Source organism: Hypanus sabinus, chromosome 18, assembly GCF_030144855.1.
Source record: "Hypanus sabinus isolate sHypSab1 chromosome 18, sHypSab1.hap1, whole genome shotgun sequence".
NCBI lineage: Eukaryota > Metazoa > Chordata > Chondrichthyes > Myliobatiformes > Dasyatidae > Hypanus > Hypanus sabinus.
In genome coordinates, this window is record NC_082723.1 from 73,800,900 (window position 1) to 73,822,355 (window position 21,456).

The window sequence follows — 21,456 nt, forward strand, 5'->3', positions numbered from 1 at the left end:
ACAATTTTCTGATCAAGGGAACTGGTGTTTTCATACTAGGCTGTGATGCAATCGGTCAGTATACTCTCCACTACACATCGATCGAAGTTTGTCAAGGTTTTAGATGTCGTGTCACAAACTCCTAACAAGGTAGAGCCGCTGCCGTGTTTTCTTCATACTTGCACTTCTGGGCCCTGGCAGGTCCACCAAAATAATAAACTGAGGATGTGCTGGGGGCAGCCCACGAGTTTCTGGTATGCTTCTGGCACCAACATAGCATGCCAAAAATTTAACCAGAACCTCTACATCTTTGGAATGTGGGCAGAAACCAAAGCATGCAGGAAAACGCAGGGAGAACATACAACCACCTTACAGACAGCAATGAGAATCGTTTCCCAATGTTACAGCTTGTGCTTGAAGCATTACACTAACCGCTGCGCTACTATGCTGCCTAACTGCAGTATAGCACATTTACATGGGCTACTTTTGTTAGGATTAGGAACATAATAATTTATAATGAAAATATTAAAATAATTTTAAAATGGTGACTGAACTACTATTGATATAGCAAGGTCCTATAATCCCCTACACATAATTTTTCTTTTCCTGAGTAATTTGATACTGAATTTTTACATGAAGTGCCACGATAGTTGATAACCATACTTTTGAGCAAATCTATATGTTATATATTTACATTTATATCATATATACACTCATACACTAATTCTCTACACACCCATATGATCAGCAATGGGTGTAGCTGTTTGTATGCGTGTATAAAGACCCATATATATATATATGTGACCCTAAGACATTTGCCATTTGCTCAGTGCTGTATTTGTCAGCGTGAAACAGGGGGCGAGTTTGTAAGTCGGGCAGGAGCAAACGATGTTGGGAATGGTGGGGGTGGAGCGTCACAGGAAGTGTGCGGGAGTAGTGCCAGGGATGGTGGTGACACACACAACCCTGAGACACCAGGCAAGGTCATTACAGAATGTCGCTCTGGTGCTTCCCGCTACCTCTCCTCTCCCTTCCCCTTTTCCTAACCCTGCTCCTTTCCCACTCTCAGTCCACAATAGAGACCCACATCAGAATCAGGTTTATCATCTCTCACATATGTCATGAAATTTGATATTTTTGTGGCAGCAGTACAATGCAAAATGTAAAATTTGTACAGTACTGTGCAAAATCTTAGCCACCCTTGCTGTATGTATGTGTCTAAAGCTTTTGTACTGTATGTCATTTATTTTTGAAAAAAGTTAATTGAAATAAGGGAAACACCTGGTATGACTGCATTTATTAAAACTCTTGTTTATAAGATCATAGAATAACTATATATAGTGAGCAAACAAGAGAAAATCTGCAGATGCTGGAAATCCAAAGCAATACACGCAAAATGCTGGAGGAAGTCAGCAGGTCAGGCATCATCTGTGGAAAAGAGTAAACAGTCGACGTTTTGGGCCGAGACCCTTCATCAGGACTGGGAATCAAGATGAGAAGTCAGAGTAAGAAAATGGGAGGAGGGGAGGAAGAAATACAAGGTAGTAGGTGATAGGTGAAACTGGGAGGGGCAGGGGTAAAGAAAAGAGCTGGGAAGTTAATTGGTGAAAAAGATAAAGGGCTGGGGGTGGGGGAGAGATCTGATAGGCATAGGCCATGGAAGAAAGCGAAGAGGGAGGAGCACCAGAGGGAGACGATGAACGGCTAAGAAGATAAGGTGAGAGAGGGAAATGGGAATGGGGAATGGTGAGGGAGAGGAGGGCATCACAGGAAGTTTGAGAAATCATTGTTCGTGCCATCAGGTTGGAGGCTACCCAGATGGAATACAAGATGTTGCTCCTTCAAATTGAATGAGGCCTCATCGTGGCAGTGGAGGAGGCCATGTTGGAATAGGAATGGGAAGTAGAATTAAAATTGGTGGTCACTGAGAGATCCTGCTTTTTCTGGCAGATGGAGCATTGGTGGGCAGCGAAGCAGTCTCCCAATGGCATTGAGTCTCAATGCAGGAGGCCACACCTGGAGCACCAGATAACAGTTGATGATCCCAGCAGACTCACAGGCGAAGTGTCGCCTCACCTGGAAGGACTGTTGTTAGGGCCCTGGTGAGGGAGGAGGTGTAGGGTTAGGTGTAGCACTTGTTCCGTTTTGAAGGATAAGTGCCAGGAGGGAGATCAGTGGGGAGGGACAAATGGACAAGTGAGTCTCGTAGAGAAGTACACCTGTGGAAAGCAGAAAGTTGGGGGAGGGTGGGAAGGAGGTAGGGTGAGGGCAGAGGTGTGCAAAATGGAAGAGATGTGGTTGAGGGCAGCATTAATGGTAGAGGAAGGGAAGCCCCATTATATGAAGGGGAACATCTTTGTTCTGAATTGAGAGCTGTTGTGGTGAAATTGAGAGAAGGGGTTGACATTTTACAAATAATAGGTTGGAAGCTTCTCACAGTTACCTGGGCTATACCTCTTCCCACCCTCAATGCTAGGGTTCCTCTTGTCCTCACTGACCACCTCACCGGCCTCTGCATCCAGCACATAATTCTTCATAACTTCCATCATCTCCTATAGGGTCCCATCACCAAGCACATCTTTTCCTCCTGTCTACTTCCTGCTTTTCACAGGGATCGCTCCCTAGGCGACTCCCTTGTCCATTCATCTCTCCCCACTGGTCTCCCTCCTGGCACTTATCCTTGCTAGCAGAACAAGTGCTACACCTGGCCCTACACCTCCTCCCTCACTACCATTCAGGGCCCCAAACCTTTCTTCCAGGTGAGGTGACATTTCACCTGTGAGTCTGTTGGGATCATCTACTGTATTTGGAGCTCCTGGTGTGGCCTCCCTGTATATCGGAAAGACCCAACTTAGATTGGGAGACTGCTTCGCTGAGCACCTACCAGAAGAAGCAGGATCTCCTAGTGGCTACCCATTTCAATTCTATCTCCCATTCCCATTCCAATATGTCAGTCCATGTCCTCTACTACTGCCGCAATGAGGTTGGAGGAGCAACACCTTATATTCCATTTGGATAGCCTCCAACCTGATGGCATGAGCATTGATTTCTCAAACCTACGGTAATGACCCCCTCCCTCCCCACTTTCAGCATTCCCCATTCCTATTTCTCTATCTCACCTTACTGGCCCATCACCTCCCTCTGTTGCTCCTCTCCCTTACCTTTCTTCCATGGCCTGCTGTCCTGTCCTATCAGATTCCCTCTTCTCCAGTCCTTTATCTCTTTCACCAATTGACTTCCCAGCACTTTTCTTCACCCTTCTCCTCTCGTGGTCTCACCAATCACCCAGCACCTTCTCCCCCCCCCCACCCCCACCTTCTTACTCTGACTTCTCGTATTTTTTCCAGTCCTGATGAAGGGAAGGGTCTCAGCCTGAAACATTGATTGTTTAGTCTTTTCCATACGTAGTGAGCAATCAGGTTTATATGCATAAAATTACCACAGTGCTATAATTTTGATTTTTTTTCTCTCTCTGAATAGATTTATCATGCTTTTTACAAGCCACTGGAGTTTACAGTAGCTGAGCGGGATGCCGCCCAGTGCTATATCAAAATGGTTTGTCTGCGTGAAGATGACCAACGTATTCTTGGACTTCACTTCATTGGACCAAATGCCGGAGAGGTCATTCAAGGGTTTGCGCTGGGAATTAAGTAAGTTTAGATTATTTTTCTTCTTGATTTTGTTGTGGAGATAATTATATCTCAAAATGTTGGATTCTATATGCCTGTAATCACACTCAAATCTCTTATAATCAATTGGAATTTTGATAACTAATAGCACATAAGTGAATAATGCAATTTAATATTTATTTATTGAATGTTTTCAACGTAAAGATTCAGTTAAGTTTTATTTGAGTATTTAGGACACTTCAAAAACAACACAAAGCTGGCTGGTGATGTAGTGGCAACAGCACTGGACTTTGAGCTGAGTGGTCCTGGGTTCAAATTCAGCCGGCTCCTTGCACACTTCCCACTTCCCACTTGAAAACTGTGTTGACGGTTGAGGTAGCAACCCGACCTTGTAAAAAACTGTCAAAAAAGAAATGACCTTAATACTGCCCGATGTGCCACAAGGCACAATAAAGAACAGCAACAACAAAAACACCACAAGTGAAAATATTTTTCAGAAACTGCAGAGGCCAGAAATCTGAAATAAAAACTGAAGCTGCTGGAAAAATTCAGCAGGTGAGACTGCATCAGTGGGGAGAGGAACAGTTAACAGTTCTGATCTGGGACCCTTTCATTACAACTGGAAAAGAAACAAACAAACTAGTTTGGTGAACAGAGAAGGCAGAGTAGGGTAACATGTAGAACAAAGGCATTTTCTCTGTAGGAAATAATATGGCCATGACGTGCAGTTATGCTCTTCTGGCTGAGCAATCTGTTGCTAATATTGTAAAGTCTGTGTACTGTCATGCCCGACTACAAAAGGGGTTAAAGAGTGGTACAGCAGAAAAATAGGCTATTCAGCCCATCCATTCTACACCAAACTGTTAGACTGCCTATTGACCTGAACCTGGTCCATTGCCCATGTACTTATTCATACTTCTGTTAAGTGCCGGGGCGGGTGAGGAGGGGGGTATTGCTGGCACGGGTGCAGAATTGCCCAGCCCTGAGACACCAGGCAAGGTCATTTGATTCCAGACAATTGGTTTATTGATCATTACAGAATGTCTCTCTGGTGCTTCCCTCCCCTCCACTCTCCCTTCCCCTTTTCCCAACCATGATTCCCCTCTCCCTGCCCCCTTCCCACTCTCAGTGCACAATAGAGACCCATATCAGAATCAGGTTTGTCATCACTCACATATGTCGTGAAATTTGTATTTGTTTTGTGACAGCAGAACAGTGCAATACATAAGATTACTTCAGTACTGTATAAAGGTCACAGGCACGCTATCTATATATTCTACCATGCTGCTCTAGTAGTAGGATTAGCACAATGCTTTGCAGTATCAGACAACCTGGTTTCAATTCCTGCCACTGCCTGTAAGGAGTTTGTACATTATCCCCTTGACTGCGTGGGTTTCCTCCGGGTGCCAAATAAGAGAAAATCTGCAGATGCTGGAAATCAAAGTAATTACATACAAAATGCTGGAGGAACTCAACGGGCCAGGCAGCATCTATGGAAAAGAGTAAACAGTCAACATTTTGGGCCAAGTCCTGAAGAAGGAGTGGTGAAGGGGGCCAAACGTTTTAATTCCGATTCCCACTCCTGTTCCAACGTGTCGATCCATTGCCTCTTCTTGTGCCAAGATGAGGCCACTCTCAGGGTGGAGGAGGACCACCTTATGTTCTGCCTGGGTAACCTCTAGTGGCCTCTAATCGCATAAATACTGATTTCTCCTTCCAGTGACCAGATTTTCCCTCCCCCCCTCCCCTTCCTCTATTCCTTCTTACTGCCTATCTCCCCAGATGCCTCTCCTCCCTCCCTTTCTCCTATTGTCCACTCTAGTCTCCTATCAGATTCTTTCTTCTCCAGCCCTTGACCTTTCCCAGCTGCCACCTTCCAGTTTGCCTCTCTCTCCTCCCCCCATCCTTTTTATTTTGGCATCTTCCCGCTGTCTTTCCAATCCTGAAGAAGAGCCTTGGCCTGAAACACCAACAGGATATTCATTTCTATGGATGTAGCCTGGCTGACCTGCTGAGTTCCTCAAACACTTTGTGTGTGTTGGTTCCAATTACTTGTTGGGATTTGAGATTAGTTTTTCCATATCAAGAGTACTATCCCCTGGGTGCATGCCACTGATTGAATTCCTGGCAATCCTACAAGAGAAAGGTTTAGACAAAGAATGGGAACAAAGATAAAGGGTATTATTAAACCAGTTTGGCAATCTGTACAAGGAATGAGAAGCTAGAGGAAATGGTTGAAACAGGTACAATAATAACATTGGACAGGTGCTGGGATAGGACAGGTTTAGAGGGTTATGGGTCAAATGGGACCATTGTAGTTGGGCTTCTTGCTTGGCGTGAGCCAAATGCGCCTTAAGGTCCAATTCTGTGCTCTATGACTCCATGCAGTTTTGCTGAGATGTGTATTATATCACTTATTTGAATTTAATTTCTCTAGCTGCCGTAATGGTTCCTTGACTTGGGTTCCTGGATCAGCGGCCTAAGCCTTTGCGTGCTGATTTCATCATTTCACTATACAGTTTATTTTCAACTTCCTCCCAGTGAAGGGCACCCTTGTTTTATTTACAAACAAGTTTGTATTAATCTATTGATTGAGATTCAGTGCAGAACAGGTACTATCGGCCCTTCGAGATGCAACGCCCAGTAATCCCCCGATTTAATCCTAGCCTAATCATGGGACAATTTACAAGACCAATTAACCTACCGACCAGTACTTTTTTGGAATGTGGTTGGGAACCGGAACATCCGGCCTTCACAGGGAGAACATACAAACTCCTCACAGGCAGTAGCAGGAATTGAACCCGGGTCGCTGATACTGTAGAGTGTTGTGCTAACCACTACGCTACTGTGCTGGCCCTTTCTGTATAGTTTTAGTTATGGACTTCCAAGAGTGAAAACAGAGAGGTTCTGACATGATGAAGGAAGCCCAGAGATGGAGGACCTTCATTATTGCCCTAAACATCAGTGGCGTAATGGGCAGTAAGTTAAGTCCAGGATAGGGATTGACTCTTGTAAGTGTATATTTCATTCAAGATTTAATCTTGTATGTTTTCCTGCAGATGCAGCGCCACATACTCTCAGCTGGCATCCACTGTGGCCATCCACCCGACGTCTGCTGAGGAGGTGAATAAGTTGAACATCACCAAGCGCTCAGGTTTGGATGCCACTGTCACGAGTTGCTGAGGTTAAACGTCATCCCTGAATCAACTGGCACACCACAGACTCTCCAGCATTAACGTAAAAGCCCACACCGGAGAACCAAACATGGCTGAGGCATGCCAACTGTGGTTGGCATTCAGTATTGCCTTTAAAAGCATGGCCTTGTGGCCAGAGCAATGCAAAAAGGAGATACTAAATAAATTGAACATGGTCTTTAAATATTTTTACCTAATTCAACAATCTAAATATCTTGTATGCCGTCCTTGAGTCCTTTGTGTGAAATGGAAGCGGGGGGGAGCAGACATGTAAAAACAGAGATCCGCTAACTGAGCCAGCAGAGGGGGATATCTGGATGGGACAACGTTGTTACCCAGTGATGAGAAAGAGAATAGCATTTATGGGTGTGTTGTGACAAATTGTGGGGCATCGATTGTGCTCGTTCACCTGTAAGACGCAGAGGTCATAGCAACACACACAAAATGGTGGAGAAGCTCAGCAGGTCAAGCAGCATCAATGGAGAGAGATAAACAGTTAATGTTTTGGGGTGAGACACTTCATCGGGACTCATTGGGTTTTGGCCTGAAATGTTGACCGTTTATTCCCTTCCATTTATGCTGCCTGACCTGCCGAGTTCCTTCGGTGTGAGTTGCTCTGGATTTCCATGCAGAATCTCTTGTGCTTATGATTTACACACTTGTTGCTTTAAACACTTGCTCACCACCTGTTGATGGGAATGTCTGTCAGGAAAGGTTGAATACACAGTACTGTGCAAAAGCCGTAGGCACATAAATATAGCTAGGGTGCCTATGATGTTTGCACAGTACTGTATTTATCAATATGGAACAGAGAGTGAGTTTGTAAATCTTGTGGGAGCAAAGGATGTTGGGAATGGTGAGGGTGGAGGTAATGTGTATATATATTTTTTCTTCGACCCGAAGTGATTTTCTGTTTCAAAGGCCAGAGATTTGTGGTGTGCTCATCGGGGATGACTGGGGAGAAGGGGGTCAAGGTGGTTTGACTCGTGTTGTAGGCTGGCAATGTACTATATGTGCATGCCACATCACAGGCAGGTTGTAGAAATGCCAGTTCATGATGACTTGTTTGTAAACCCATTTCATGGGAAAGGCAGGTCTGATAATGTGGCATTTATATAATTATTATAATATACGTGTATTGAATAAAGTGATATTTCATCTGTTGCTTGGAGCTTGTCTGATGTTCACATGAAACTATGAATTATGGAGAAAAATGTGTTGATGCACATTGGGAAGCAAGAATGCTGCTCTATAAACCAAGGACAGAGGCGATTCTGTTGTTGGATTGTTGCAGTGTTCCCCAAGCTTGGTAATTAGCTTGCAGATGATTCATCACCCATCAAGATGACAGCCTCGATGCTTCACTCTGGGAGAGCTTTCATTTATCTACCCCCCCCCCCCCCGTTCGCTTGCCTCAGTCCTCATTGGCTACCCCTTCAGTTGACCTTTAATTCTATTAGCTCGCGTTTCTTTGGCTCTTAGGGATATGGTGATGGCGTCCATTTCGAGATGTTTGTTTATGGAGTTATCAGAGCTTGTTTACAGGAACACAACCTGCCAGTACTGGGACATGATCCACTGTTGCTGATCTCAGTACATGAAAACCAGAAGATATAGGAGCAGAATTAGGCCATTTGGCCCATTGAGTCTGCTCTGGCATTTCGTCATGGCTGATTCATTTTCACTCTCAGCCCCAAATTCCTGCTTTCTCCCGGTGTCCCTTCATGCACTGACCAATCAAGAATCTATCAACTTCTGCCTTAACTATACCCACTGACTTGGCCTCCACAGCTGCCTGTGGCAACGAATTCCACAGATTCACCATTCTCTGGCTGAAGAAATTCCTCCTCATCTCCGTTCTAAAAGGACACCCCTCTGTTCTGAGGCTCTGTCCTCTGGTCCTAGACTGTCCTATCTTAGGAAGCATGCTCTCCAGATCCACTCTACCGAGGCCTTTCAACATTCAATAGGTTTGAATGAGGTCACCCCTTATTCTTCTGAATTCCAGTGAATACAGGCCCAGAGCTGTCAAATGCATATAACAAGCCATTCAATCCTGGAAACATTTTTGTGAACCTCCTTTGCACCCCCTCCAGTTTCAGCACATCCTTTCTAAGATAAAGGGCACCAAACCGCTCACAATACTCCAAGTGAGGCCTCACCAGTGCTTCATAAAGCGTCAATATTACATCCTTACTTTTATATTCTAGTCCTCTTGAAATGAATGCTAACATTGCATTTGCCTTCCTCACCACAGAATCAACCTGCAAATTAACCTTCAGGGAATCCTGCACAAGGACTCCCAAGTCCCTTTGCATCTCAGTTTTTTGTATTTTCTCTCCATTTAGAAAATGTCTACCCTTTTATTTATTCTAGCAATGTGTATGACCATACATTTCCCGACCAACACTGTCTTCCATCTGCTATGTCTTTGCCCATTCTCCTAATCTGTCTAAGTCCTCTGTAGCCTCTCTACTTCCCCAAAACTACTCCCTCCACCTATCTTAGGCAAACTTTGCCACAAAGCTATCAATTCCATCATCCGAATCATTGACGTATAATATAAAAACAGGTAGCCCCAACACAGACCCCTGTGGAACACCACAAGTCACTGGCAGCCAACCAGAAAAAGGCTTCCTTCATTCCCATTCTTTGCCTCCTGTCAATCAGCCACTGCTTTATTCATGCTAGTATCTTTCCTGTAATACCAGGACTCTTAAATTGTTAAGCAGCCTCATGTACAGCACCTTGTCAAAGGCCTTATGAAAAACCAAATACAGGACATCAATCAATTCTGCTTTGTCTATCCTGCTTGTTATTTCTTCAAAGAATTCCAACTGATTTGTTAGGCATGATTTTCCCTTGAGGAAACCGTGCTGACAATGGTCTGTTTTATCATGTGCCTCCAATTACCCCAACAATTCCTTAACAATTGACTCCATTCCAGAATTCTAGTGATTCTTGAGGGATCATTACTAATACCTCCACAAACTCTTCAACCACCTACTTCAGACCCTGGGGGTGTATACCATCTGTTCTGGGTGACTTGTCTACCTTCAGACCTTACAGTTTCCCAGGAACCTTCTCCCAAGTAATGGTAACTTCTGAAGTTCAGACACTTCTGAACCCTGACACTCTCAAACTTTCAGTATATTGCTAGTGTCTTCCACAGTGAATACTGATGCAAAATACTTATTCAGTTTGTCTGCCATTTCCTTGTCCCCCATTACTACCTCTCCAGCATCGTTTTCCGTTGGTCCAATATCCACTCTCGCCTCTCCTTTACACTTTATGTATCTGAAGAAACTTCTGGTATCCTCTTTAATATTATTGGCCAACTTACTTTTGTATTCCTTGTTTGTCTATTCTTACCCTCACTGGTGTGTGACATGGGCAGCAATCCAGAGATTACTACCCGGAGGTCCTGTTTATCAGCTTTCTACCTAGCTCTCTGAAATCTCTCTTCAGGACCTCCTCATCTTGTCCATCTATGTCATCATTGCCATATGACAAAGCTTTTGGCTGCTCACTTTCACCCTTGAGAATGCCATGGACCCCATCTGAGACATACCTGAACATGGCACCTGGGAGGCAACATATCATCTGGGTGTTTCTATCAAAGAATCTTGTCTCTGTTCCTCAGACTTTGGAGTCTCCTGTCACCACTGCGGTCCTCTTCACTTCTCTGCTCTTCAGAGCCTCGGTCACTGTGGCTCCCTGCTGATAGGTCATCCCCCTCAACAGCATCTATATCTAAAGAGGTATAGTTATTATTGAGGGGAATGGCCGCAGGTGTAATCTGTACCGGCTGTGCATTTTCCTTCCTTTCTCCTGACAGTCACCCAGTTACCTGTCCTCTTCAACCTAGGGTGACTACCGCCCTGTAGCTCCTGTATATCACCTCCTCAGTCTCCCACATGAGCTGGAGGTCAGCAAGCTGCAGCGCCCGTTTCTCAACACGGTCTTAAAAGAACTGCAGTTCACTGCACCTGGTGCAGGTGTGGTTTTCCAGGATGCTGGAGGTCTCCCGGAATTCTCACATCCCACACACAGTACGAAACACTGCCCCTGGAGCCATCCTCACTACACTACTACTGAACAATGAAGGATGAGCATATAGGAACAAAAGAGAAACTTCCCAGATATTTAACCTTGCCCAAGCCTGATGACCCAAAGCTGTACTAAACAGTGCCTACTCAAGACAACGGCCACTCCACTTGCGTTAGTTTTATTCGCTCTTTCTAATGAATCCCACTCGGTGATCGGTTGCAATGTAACTCTGAGAAGCTGCTGCAAAGCTCAGCCTTTTAAATCTTGATCATGGACCTAATTGAAAAGGTAGCTCTCTTTACGTTTGCCCGCTCAGCAACTGGTTGCATTGCAACTCCAAGAAGTTGTCACAAAGCTCTGCTTCAACACGAACAAATTTAAAGAAGATGATGTCTGAGCTGTGCCTATCCATTCAGTCGCCTTACTCACTCACCTCAAAACTGAACTGATTACTTTCAAGGACTCTACAGCTCATGTTTGTTTATTATTATTATTATTATTATTTGTATTTGCACAGTTCGACTTATTCACGTGGTTTGCATGTCAGTGAGAGACAAACCCAAAATGTTGTCTATCTACAGATGCTGCCTGACCTGCTGAATTCCTTCAGCTTTCTTTTTGCCCTCAACAGGAACCTGAATCTCAGGGTATATGTGGTGACATAAACAGTATTTACTTTGAAAATAAATTTACTTTGAACTTTGAATTAATTGATCTTTCACATATACTCAGTGAATTCCACCTTGAATATATCTAAGGCTCCTGGCTTCCACCACCCTCAGGGGCAGAGTTTCACATTCACCTCTGAAGAATTTATTAACTTCTTTGAGACAACGTCATATTTATTGTCACAGTTCTCTGCAGTGAGAACTCCCAGTCTCTGACATGGTGGAGAAACAGGATTGAATATGAAATGTATTACAGACATTAAGTTCAAGTTTATTGTTATCTGACAGTAATTATATACATCCAAATGAAACAGCAACATTCCTCTGGACCACAAAGCATATACCACACGCAGCACTATTACCACAAATAAGTCAATAAAGTATAATTCAAAATGCATGTAGCTCGCAGCACAGGTAAACATTAAACAGCTCGCTGTCCTAGTGCCAAGAACTTGGGGGTGGCAGGGTATTCATTAGTCTCACGGCCTGAGGGAAGTAGATCGTAAGACGTAGGGGCAGAATTAGGCCTTTCGACCCATTAAGTCTGCTCTGCCATTTCATCATTTCCCTCTTAACATTCTCCTGCCTCCTCCCAATATCCCTTCATACCCTGACTAATCAAGAACCTCTGCCTTAAATGCATGCAGTGACCCAGCCTCCACAGCCACCTGTGACAGTAAATTCCACAGGATCACCGACCTCTGGCTAAATAAACTCCTGCTTATCTTTCTTCTAAGTGGACATCCCTCTATTTGAGGCTTGCTCTTTGGTCCTAGACTCCCCCATCAAAGGAAACGTCCTCTCCATGTTCTGTCTGGGTGGGCCTTTCAACATTTGATAGGTTTCAATGAGAACTCCCTCATTCATCTAAGTTCCAGAGAGTACAACTCGTACGATAACCCTTTCGTTCTTGTGAAGCTCCTCTGGACCTTCACCAATGTCAGCATATCTTTTCTTGGATAAGGGCCCTTGGAAGGCGTTACCTTGGAAAGGAAATGGCTGGTAGACACAATTATGGGGATGATATTTTGATGTTTAACTATGGAAACATAATTGTAGATAGAGGAAAAATATTATCTAGGATAGTGTGGTTCACATTTCTATACACCAAAAAACAATGTGCACATTCTTTTTCCGGGAGAAAGGTTTAAGGTGAGACAGGACCTGAGGGGCAACGTCAGGTGGAGGGTTATATATATCTGGAATGAGCTGGCCAGAGGGTGTGGTTGAGGCAGGTATATTTAAAGGGCATTTGGACAGATACATGGATAGGAAAGGTTTGGAAGGATATGGGTCAGATGCAGGCAAATGGGATTAGCTTAGCTGGGCATCTTGGTTGGCATGATTGAGATGGGCTGAAAGGCCTATTTCTGCCCTGAATTGCTGTGGGGCTCAAAGTACTGGGTTCACTGTGGACATTTGGAAGATGAGGCAGTGGGTCAGCCAGCCCATTGGAACAGGACCAATGATGTCAGCAAATCAGGCAAATGTAGGCCCTTCAGCCCAGTGAGCCCTGCTGTCCTATCATGCCCACTTTCCCACTCTTCCCTGACGGAGCCATGTTTGAGGTCTCTGTGTTTCATTGGAACAGCTGATGCTGGTGTTGCCTGAGGAAATTCCCCACAGACGCTGCCCGACCTGCTGAGAAATATTTCTATCTTTTTTTTTCTTTCAGGTACAGCTCACCTTCTGGAAATTATGAGACTGACAACACTCTGTTTATGAGGGAAAAATATGCTTCTTGTTTTGGGGATAAAATGGCGCTACTAAAGACCAGTGACAATCTACTGGTAGTTCATAAAGCAAGAAATACAACTAAGTACTTTATTAATTAATTAGTAACACTTTGATAAAGAACAGTTTTAGGAGAGTCAACAAAAGCAGAAAATTAGGAAAATACTTTTTGCATGGACGGTCATTATGCTATGCCAAGGTAGAGCATAGAAATATACTCTGGATAATAACTGGGTTCTAAAGTAGGGGAAACCGCTGAATGGAATAGCTTTCATGGGTACAATTGATTTGCCATTTGGAATGCTATCAATGGCACTAGCAGATTTTTACAGGTGCATGGGGAAAGCATTCTGACTGGTTACATTGTCATCTGGTACGGAGGGGCCACTGCACAGGATTGGGAAAACAGCTGCAGAGGGTTGTAAACTCAGCCAGCTCCATTGTGGGCAGTAGCCTCCCCACCATTGATCACATCTTCAAAAGGTGATGCATCCATCATTAAGGACCCTCACCATCCAGTACATGCACTCTTCTCATTGCTAACATCAAGAAGAAGGTCCAGGAGCCTGAAAACACACTCAACATCTTGGGAATGACTTCCCTTCTGCCATCAGATTTCTGAAAGGTCCATGAATCCAAGAGCACTACCTCACTATTTGCATTATGTGTTTATCTTTTTTTATGTATTTCTTACTGTAATTTCAGTAATTTATTTTAGAAATTTAGTAATTTCTTTAAATAGGTCTCTAACGAAAAATTGGACTTTAGACCTCACAATGCATCTCGTTAAGATCTTGCAGTTTATTGTCTACCTGCACTGCACTTTTTCTGTAACTGTTACACTTTATTCTGCATTCTGCTATTGTTTTACTTTGTTCTACCTCAATGCACTGTGTGATAATCTGATCTGTGTGAACGGTCTGCAAGACAGGCTTTTTACTGTACACGTGACAGCAATAAGCCATTTCCATTAAAGGCCAACATGTTGTTTACCTGTTGTACCTGCTTGCTAGCTTTTAGTGATTCATACCTGAATCCCTCAAACTTTCAAAACGTGCCTATATAAGCTGTCAGCAGGTTACAAACACCTAACTTATGGATATCCCTCCATTTGAACAATCCCTCATGATATTATAAACTTGGACAGGTATATGGATGAGAGGGGTTTGGAGGGATATGGCCCAGGTGCAGGTTAGTGGGACTAGGCAGAAAAATGGTTCGGCATTGCCAAGAAGGGCCAAAAGGCCTGTTTCTGTGCTGTAATGTTCTATGGTTCTATTAAAAGCAAAAGACTGATGTTCTGAATGTACATATGTTCAATCCTACAAATGGCAGAACTAGTTTACCTTGATCTCCACTTGTACTTACTGCCCATTACATTGCTGGTGTTTACGGCAGCAATGAAGGTCCTCTATCTCTGCCTGTCGTTTTCCATCTTCTCTAATGTGCTCCAGGTGTGGTTCAGGGTCCTCATTTCTGCTCCTGTGATAAGGCACCAAGTTGGCTTCAGTCTCCCGCATTTCCTCCGCCCTTCGGGGATCCAGTGAAGTGCTGTCTTAATGTTGGAGTCGGTCTTGCTTCTCATCTGTTCTCCACTTGTTCAAAGAACATAAAACAGAAGACCCTAAGACCATAAATTACAGTAGCAGAATTAGGCCATTTGGCCCATCGTGTCTGCTTCGCCAGTTCATCATGGCTGATCCATTTCCCTCTCAACCCAAATATCTTGCCTTCTCCCCGCATCCCTTTGTGCCCTGACTAATCAAAAATCTATCAACCTCTGCCTTAAATATACCCAGTGACTTGGCCCCCACATCTGTCAGAGAGGTATCGCTCCATAGCGAGAGGGAAGAATGTGCACCAAGAATGGGATTTATGTCATAAGGGTGAAACACAGAGGCCAGACTTGTTCTCCCTGTTTCAGTGAAAATTGAGCAATGATTTCTTTGTGATTACAAGATCACAGGATCAAGATGAGTTCTGACAGGGGAAATAGAAGGAAGCTGTCCCTCTGATGGAGGAATAAAGACCATAAGACACACTGTAGGACAAAAGTAGGCCATTCAGCCCATCATGTCTGCTTTGCCACTCGTCATGACTGATTTATTTTTCCTCTCAACTCTATTCTCCTCATAACCTTACTCATCAAGAACTTTGGCTTTAATTATACCCAATGACTTGGCTTCCATGGTCATCTGTGGCAATGCATTCCACAGATTCACCACCCCTTGGATAAAGGAATGCCTCCTCATCTCTATTCTAAACAGATGTCCTTGTATTCTGACGCCATGCCCTCTAGTCCTAGACTCCCCCCACTTTTGGAAAAATCCTCTTCATGTCCACTCAATCTAGGCTTTTCAATATTCAATAGGTTTCAATGAGATACCCCCTCATTCTTCTAAACTGCAGCAAGTACAGGTCCAGAACCATTAAACATCCCTCATACATTCTCGTAAACCTCCTCCGTACCCTCCAATGCCAGCAAGTCCTTGTAAAGTCCAATGCTTTATAAAGTCTCAGCACTGCATCCTTGCTTTTAACGTACTAGTCCTCTTGAAATGAATGGATTTCTTCCCACATTTTGAAGGTGTATGGGTTAGCATGCAATGTTGGCATGGTGACACTTACAGGTTGCCCAAAGCACATCCTCGGACTGTGTTGGTCGTTCACTGTACAGTACTGTGCAAGAGTTTTAGGCATATATACAGTGGTGCTAGAAAGTTTGTGAACCCTGTTTCTCCATTTCTGCATTAATATGACCTGAAATGTGATCAGATCTTCACCCAAGACCTAAAGCTAGATAAAGAGAACCCAATTAATTAAATAACACAAAAACATTGTACTTGTTCATTTACCTATTGAGAAAAAGGATCCAATATTACATGTATCTGTTAGAAAAAGTTTGTGAAACTTTGCTTTCAATAACTAGTGTGACTCCCTTTTGCAGCAATAACTTCAACCAAACATTTCCGGTAACTGAATTGAATTGACTTTATTTCTTACATCCTTCACATGCATAAGGAGTAAAAATCTTTACGTTAGAAAGTGCAATGTGCAACTTATAGTAATTTGTAATAAATAATAGCTACAACAGGACAGTCAATATAGCACAGAAATACAATTGTAGCAGCGTGATTTAATCAGTCTGATGGTCTGGTGGAAGAAACTATACTGGAACCAGTTGGTCCTGGCTCTTACGCTGCTGTACCGTTTCCTGGATGGTAGCAGCTGGAATAGATTGTGGTTGGGGTGAGTCGGGTCTTCAATGATCCTTCGGGCCCTTTTTTCACGCCTGTCTTTGTAAATGGCCTGAATAGTGGGAAGTTCACATCTACAGATGCGCTGGGTTGTCTGCACCACTCTCTGCAGAGTCCTGTGATTGAGTGAAGTACAGTTCCCATACCAGGCAGTGATGCAGCCAGTCAGGATGCTCTCAATTGTGCCCCTGTAGAAAGTTCTTGGGATTTGGGGGCCCACACCAAACTTCCTCAATCGTCTGAGGTGAAAGAGGCGCTGTTGTGCCTTTTTCATCACACAGCCGGTATGTACAGACGTGATATCCTCAGTGATGTGTATGCCGAGGAACTTCAAGCTGTTCAGGGAGAGGTTGTTTTGTTGACACCACTGTGTCAGGGTGATGACTTCTTCTCTGTAGGCTGCCTCGTTATTGTTTGAGATAAGGCCAATCAATGTAGTATCGTCAGCAAATTTAATTAGCAGATTGGAGCTGTGGGTGGCAACACAGTCATGTTGTAGCTATTGCATCATCTGTCTATCAGTTGTGTCAGTAGGCAAATTGTAGGGGGTCCAGCTTGGGTGGTAGCAAGCTGCAGATGTAGTTCTTGACCAGCCTCTCAAAGCACTTGCTTATTATTGAGGTGAATGCAACTTGATGCCAGTCATTCAGACATGTTAACTTGGTCTTTTTAGGTACAGGGACAATGGTTGATGTTTTGAAGCAGGAGGGCACTCTAGCTGGGAGATCAGTCTCCCAGAACCAGTCCTGTACATCAGCTTGGAGGAATTTGCCATTCTGTCATACAAGAGTGCTTCAACTCTGGGGTGTTGGTGCGATTCCTTGCATGAACTACTTGCTTCAGTCCTTCCACAATATTTCTATATATTGAAGCAAGAGGTGGAGAGGGAAGAAGTAAGGCATCTCGGAGAGAAGCTGTTTTTTTTAACTGATCGGGGAAAAGAGGCTAGACTGTGCAGGCGTGTGACGTAACGCTCCAAAGGTTTTAAAAAAAGACTGCCATATACAGCAGCCATCATTGTAGTGGCCATCATCGGAGTGGACTGAGGCAGAGTGGGACGGCTTTGACTCAACAGGCTTCAGCGTGAATAGGCAGAGGCGAGGTTTGAACGGGGCACGACTGCGCAAGTGCGTGAAAGTTGGCCTCTGAGATCAGTGGGAGATTGAAAAAGTGAGCAGAGGCTGAGGGCAAGCTTCACTCCAAGTGAGGTAAGGCCAGGTAAGCTCCTTTAATTAATTTAATTACCTGAAGAGTAGGTAATGAAGGCAGCAGTTAGGGCAGTTGAGTGCTCCGTATGCAGTATGTGCGAAGTCAGGGTTAGCACAATTGTCCATGATGACTACACCTGCAAAAGGTGCATCCAGCCGCAGCTCCTGACAAACTGTGTTAGGGAGCTAGAGCTGGATGAACTTCAGATCATTTGAGAGGCAGAGGCAGAAATAAACAGGAGTTACAGGGAGATAGTCACCCCTCGGAGTCAGGAGGCAGGTAGCTGGGTGACTGTCAGGAGAGGGAAGGGGAATAGACAGAATGAGCAGAGCACCCCTGCGGCTGTTCCCAACAATAATAAGTACACCGTTTTGGATATTGTTGGTGGGGACGACCTACCAGGGACAAGTTGCAGTGGTTGCGTCTCTGGCACCAAGACTGGACCCTCAGCTCAGAAGGGAAGTAGGGAAAAAGGAGAGCAGTAGTGATAGGGGATTCAATAGTTAGGGGGACAGATAGGAGGTTCTGTGGAAGAGATCGAGAACCCTGGATTCTGTGGAAGAGATCCACGACATCCGGAGAATCCTGAGATAGCAGATATTTGTAGTAAGCACAGGGTTGTGATTGTGGGAGATTTTAATTTTCCACACATAGACTGGGAAGCCCATACTGTAAAAGGGCTGGATGGTTTGGAGTTTGTAAAATGTGTGCAGGATAGTTTTTTGCAGCAATACATAGAGGTACCAACTAGAGAACGGACAGTGTTGGATCTCCTGTTAGGGAATAAGATAGGTCAGGTGATGGAGGGATGTGTTGGGGAGCACTTCGGGTCCAGTGATCACAATGCCATTAATTTCAATATGATTATGGAGAAGGATAGGACTGGACCCAGGGTTGAGATTTTTGATTGGAGAAAGGACAATTTGTTTTATGGGAAGGATGTAATAGAGAAATGGAGGTCATTTAAAGGTGAAATTTTGAGGGTACAGAATCTTTATGTTCCTGTTAGGTTGAAAGGAAAGGTTAAAAGTTTGAGAGAGCCATGGTTTTCAAGGGATATTGGAAACTTGGTTCAGAAAAAGAGAGAGATCTACAATAAATATAGGCAGCATGGAGTAAATGAGGTGCTCGAGAAATATAAAGAATGTAAAAAGAATCTTAAGAAAGAAATTAGAAAAGCTAAATGAAGATACGAGATTGCTTTGGCAAGTAAGGTGAAAATAAATCCAAAGGGTTTCTACAGTTATATTAATAGCAAAAGGATAGTGAGGGATAAAATTGGTCCCTTAGAGAATCAGAGTGGACAGCTATGTGTGGAGCCAAAAGAGAGGGTGGAGATTTTGAACAATTTCTTTTCTTCGGTATTCACTAAAGAGAAGGATATTGAATTGTATAAGGTAAGGGAAACAAGTAGGGAAGTTATGGAAACTACGATGATTAAAGAGGAGGAAGTACTGGCGCTTTTAAGGAATATAAAAGTGGATAAATCTCCAGGTCCTGACAGGATATTCCCTAGGACCTTGAGGGAAGTTAGTGTAGAAATAGCAGGGGCTCTGACAGAAATATTTCAAATGTCATTAGAAACGGAGATGGTGCCAGAGGATTGGCATATTGTTCATGTTGTTCCATTGTTTAAAAAGGGTTCTAAGAGTAAACCTAGCAATTATAGGCCTGTAAGTTTGATGTCAGTGGTGGGTAAATTAATGGAAAGTATTCTTAGAGATGGTATATATAATTATCTGGACAGGCAGGGTCTGATTAGGAACAGTCAACATAGATTTGTGTATGGAAGGTCATGTTTGACAAATCTTATTGAATTTTTTGAAGAGATTACTCGGAAAGTTGACGAGGGTAAAGCAGTGGATGTTGTCTATATGGACTTCAGTAAGGCCTTTGACAAGGTTCTGCATGGAAGGTTAGTTAGGAAGGTTCAATTGTTAGGTATTAATATTGAAGTGGTAAAATGGATTCAACAGTGGCTGGATGGGAGATGCCAGAGAGTAGTGGTGGATAACTGTTTGTCAGGTTGGAGGCCGGTGACTAGTGGTATGCCTCAGGGATCTGTACTGTACCTTTGCACCAATCCCAACCTCACTCTAAAACCTGCTGATAAGGTGGGAGCTGTTGTTGTCTGGTGTACTGACCTCTACCTGGCCGAGGCACAGCAACAACTCTCTGATACCTCCTCTTATTTACCCCTCGATCATGACCCCACTAAGGAACACCAGGCCATTGTCTCCTATACCATCACCAACCTTATCAGCTCTGGGGATCTCCCATCCACTGCCACCAACCTCATAGTTCCCACACCCCATACTTCCTGTTTCTACCTCCTACCCAAGATCTACAAACCTGCCTGTCCAGGTAGACCTATTGTCTCAGCTTGCTCCTGCCCCACCAAACTCATTTCTGCATACCTTGACACTATCTTATTCCCCCCTTGTTCAATCTCTTCCCACCTATGTTTGTGACACTTCTCACGCTTTGAATTTTTTCAATGATTTTAAGTTCCCTGGCCCCCACCACCTTATTTTCACCATGGACGTCCAGTCCCCATATACCTCTATCCCCCACCGGGATGGTCTCAAACCTCTTCGCTTCTTTTTGGATTCCAGACCTAACCAATTCCCCTCTACCACCACTCTCCTCTGTCTAGCGGTATTAGTTCTTACTCTCAATAATTTCTCCTTTGGCTCCTCCCACTTCCTCCAAACCAAGGGTGTAGCCATGGGCACCCGTATGGGTCCCAGTTATGCCTGCCTTTTTGTTGGCTTTGTGGAACAGTCCATGTTCCAAGCCTATACGGGTATCCGCCCCCTCTTTTCCTTCGCTACATCGACGACTGCATTGGCGCTGCCTCCTGCACGCATGCTGAGCTCGTTGACTTCATTAACTTTGCCTCCAGCTTTCACCCTGCCCTCAAATTTACCTGGTCCATTTCTGACACCTCCCTCCCCTTTCTTGATCTTTCTGTCTCCATCTCTGGAGACGGCCTATCTACTGATATCTACTATAAGCCTACAGACTCTCACAGCTACCTGGACTATTCCTCTTCCCACCCTGTCTCTTGCAAAAATGCTATCCCCTTCTCACAATTCCTCTGTCTCCGTCGCATCTGCTCTCAGGATGAGGCTTTTCATTCCAGGACGAAGGAGATGTCTTCCTTTTTTAAGCAAAGGGGCTTCCCTTCGTCCACCATCAACTCTGCTCTCAAACGCATCTCTCCCATTTCCTGCACATCTGCACTCACCCCATCCGCCTGCCACCCCACTCAGGATAGGGTTCCCCTTGTCCTCACTACCATCCCACCAGCCTCCAGCCCCAACGTATAATTCTTCTGCCACCTCCAACGGGGTCCCACTACCCAGCATATCTTTCCCTCCCCCCCCACTTACTGCTTTCTGCAGGGATCGCTCCCTACGCGACTCCCTTGTCCACTCGTCCGTCCTCCCCCATCCCTTCCCACTGATCTCCCTCCTGGCACTTATCCTTGTAAACGGAACAAGTGCTACACCTGCCCTTACACTTACTCCCTCACCACCTTTCAGGGCCCCAGACAGTCCTTCCAGGTGAGGCGACACTTCACTTGTGAGTTGGCTGGTGTGGTATACTGCGTCCGGTGCTCCCAGTGTGGCCTTATATATATTGGTAAGACCCGATGCAGACTGGGAGACCGTTTCGCTGAACATCTACGCTCGGTCTGCCAGAGAAAGCAGGATCTCCCAGTGGCCACACA

At 44.5% G+C, this 21,456-nt stretch overlaps 1 protein-coding gene across 3 annotated transcripts in view; it reads left to right on the plus strand.

Annotated features, from left to right (window-relative positions):
• Positions 1-7,966, plus strand: part of txnrd2.2 (thioredoxin reductase 2, tandem duplicate 2) — a 201,901-nt gene extending 193,935 nt beyond the window's left edge. For all 3 annotated transcript variants that reach the window (XM_059994667.1, XM_059994669.1, XM_059994668.1), the window contains 2 exons: positions 3,460-3,629; positions 6,668-7,966. In XM_059994667.1, the coding sequence (XP_059850650.1) occupies positions 3,460-3,629; positions 6,668-6,791 (294 nt within the window). In that variant the 3' untranslated portion in view covers positions 6,792-7,966. The remainder of the gene's footprint in view (positions 1-3,459; positions 3,630-6,667) is intronic.
• The last annotated feature ends 13,490 nt before the right edge of the window (positions 7,967-21,456 follow it).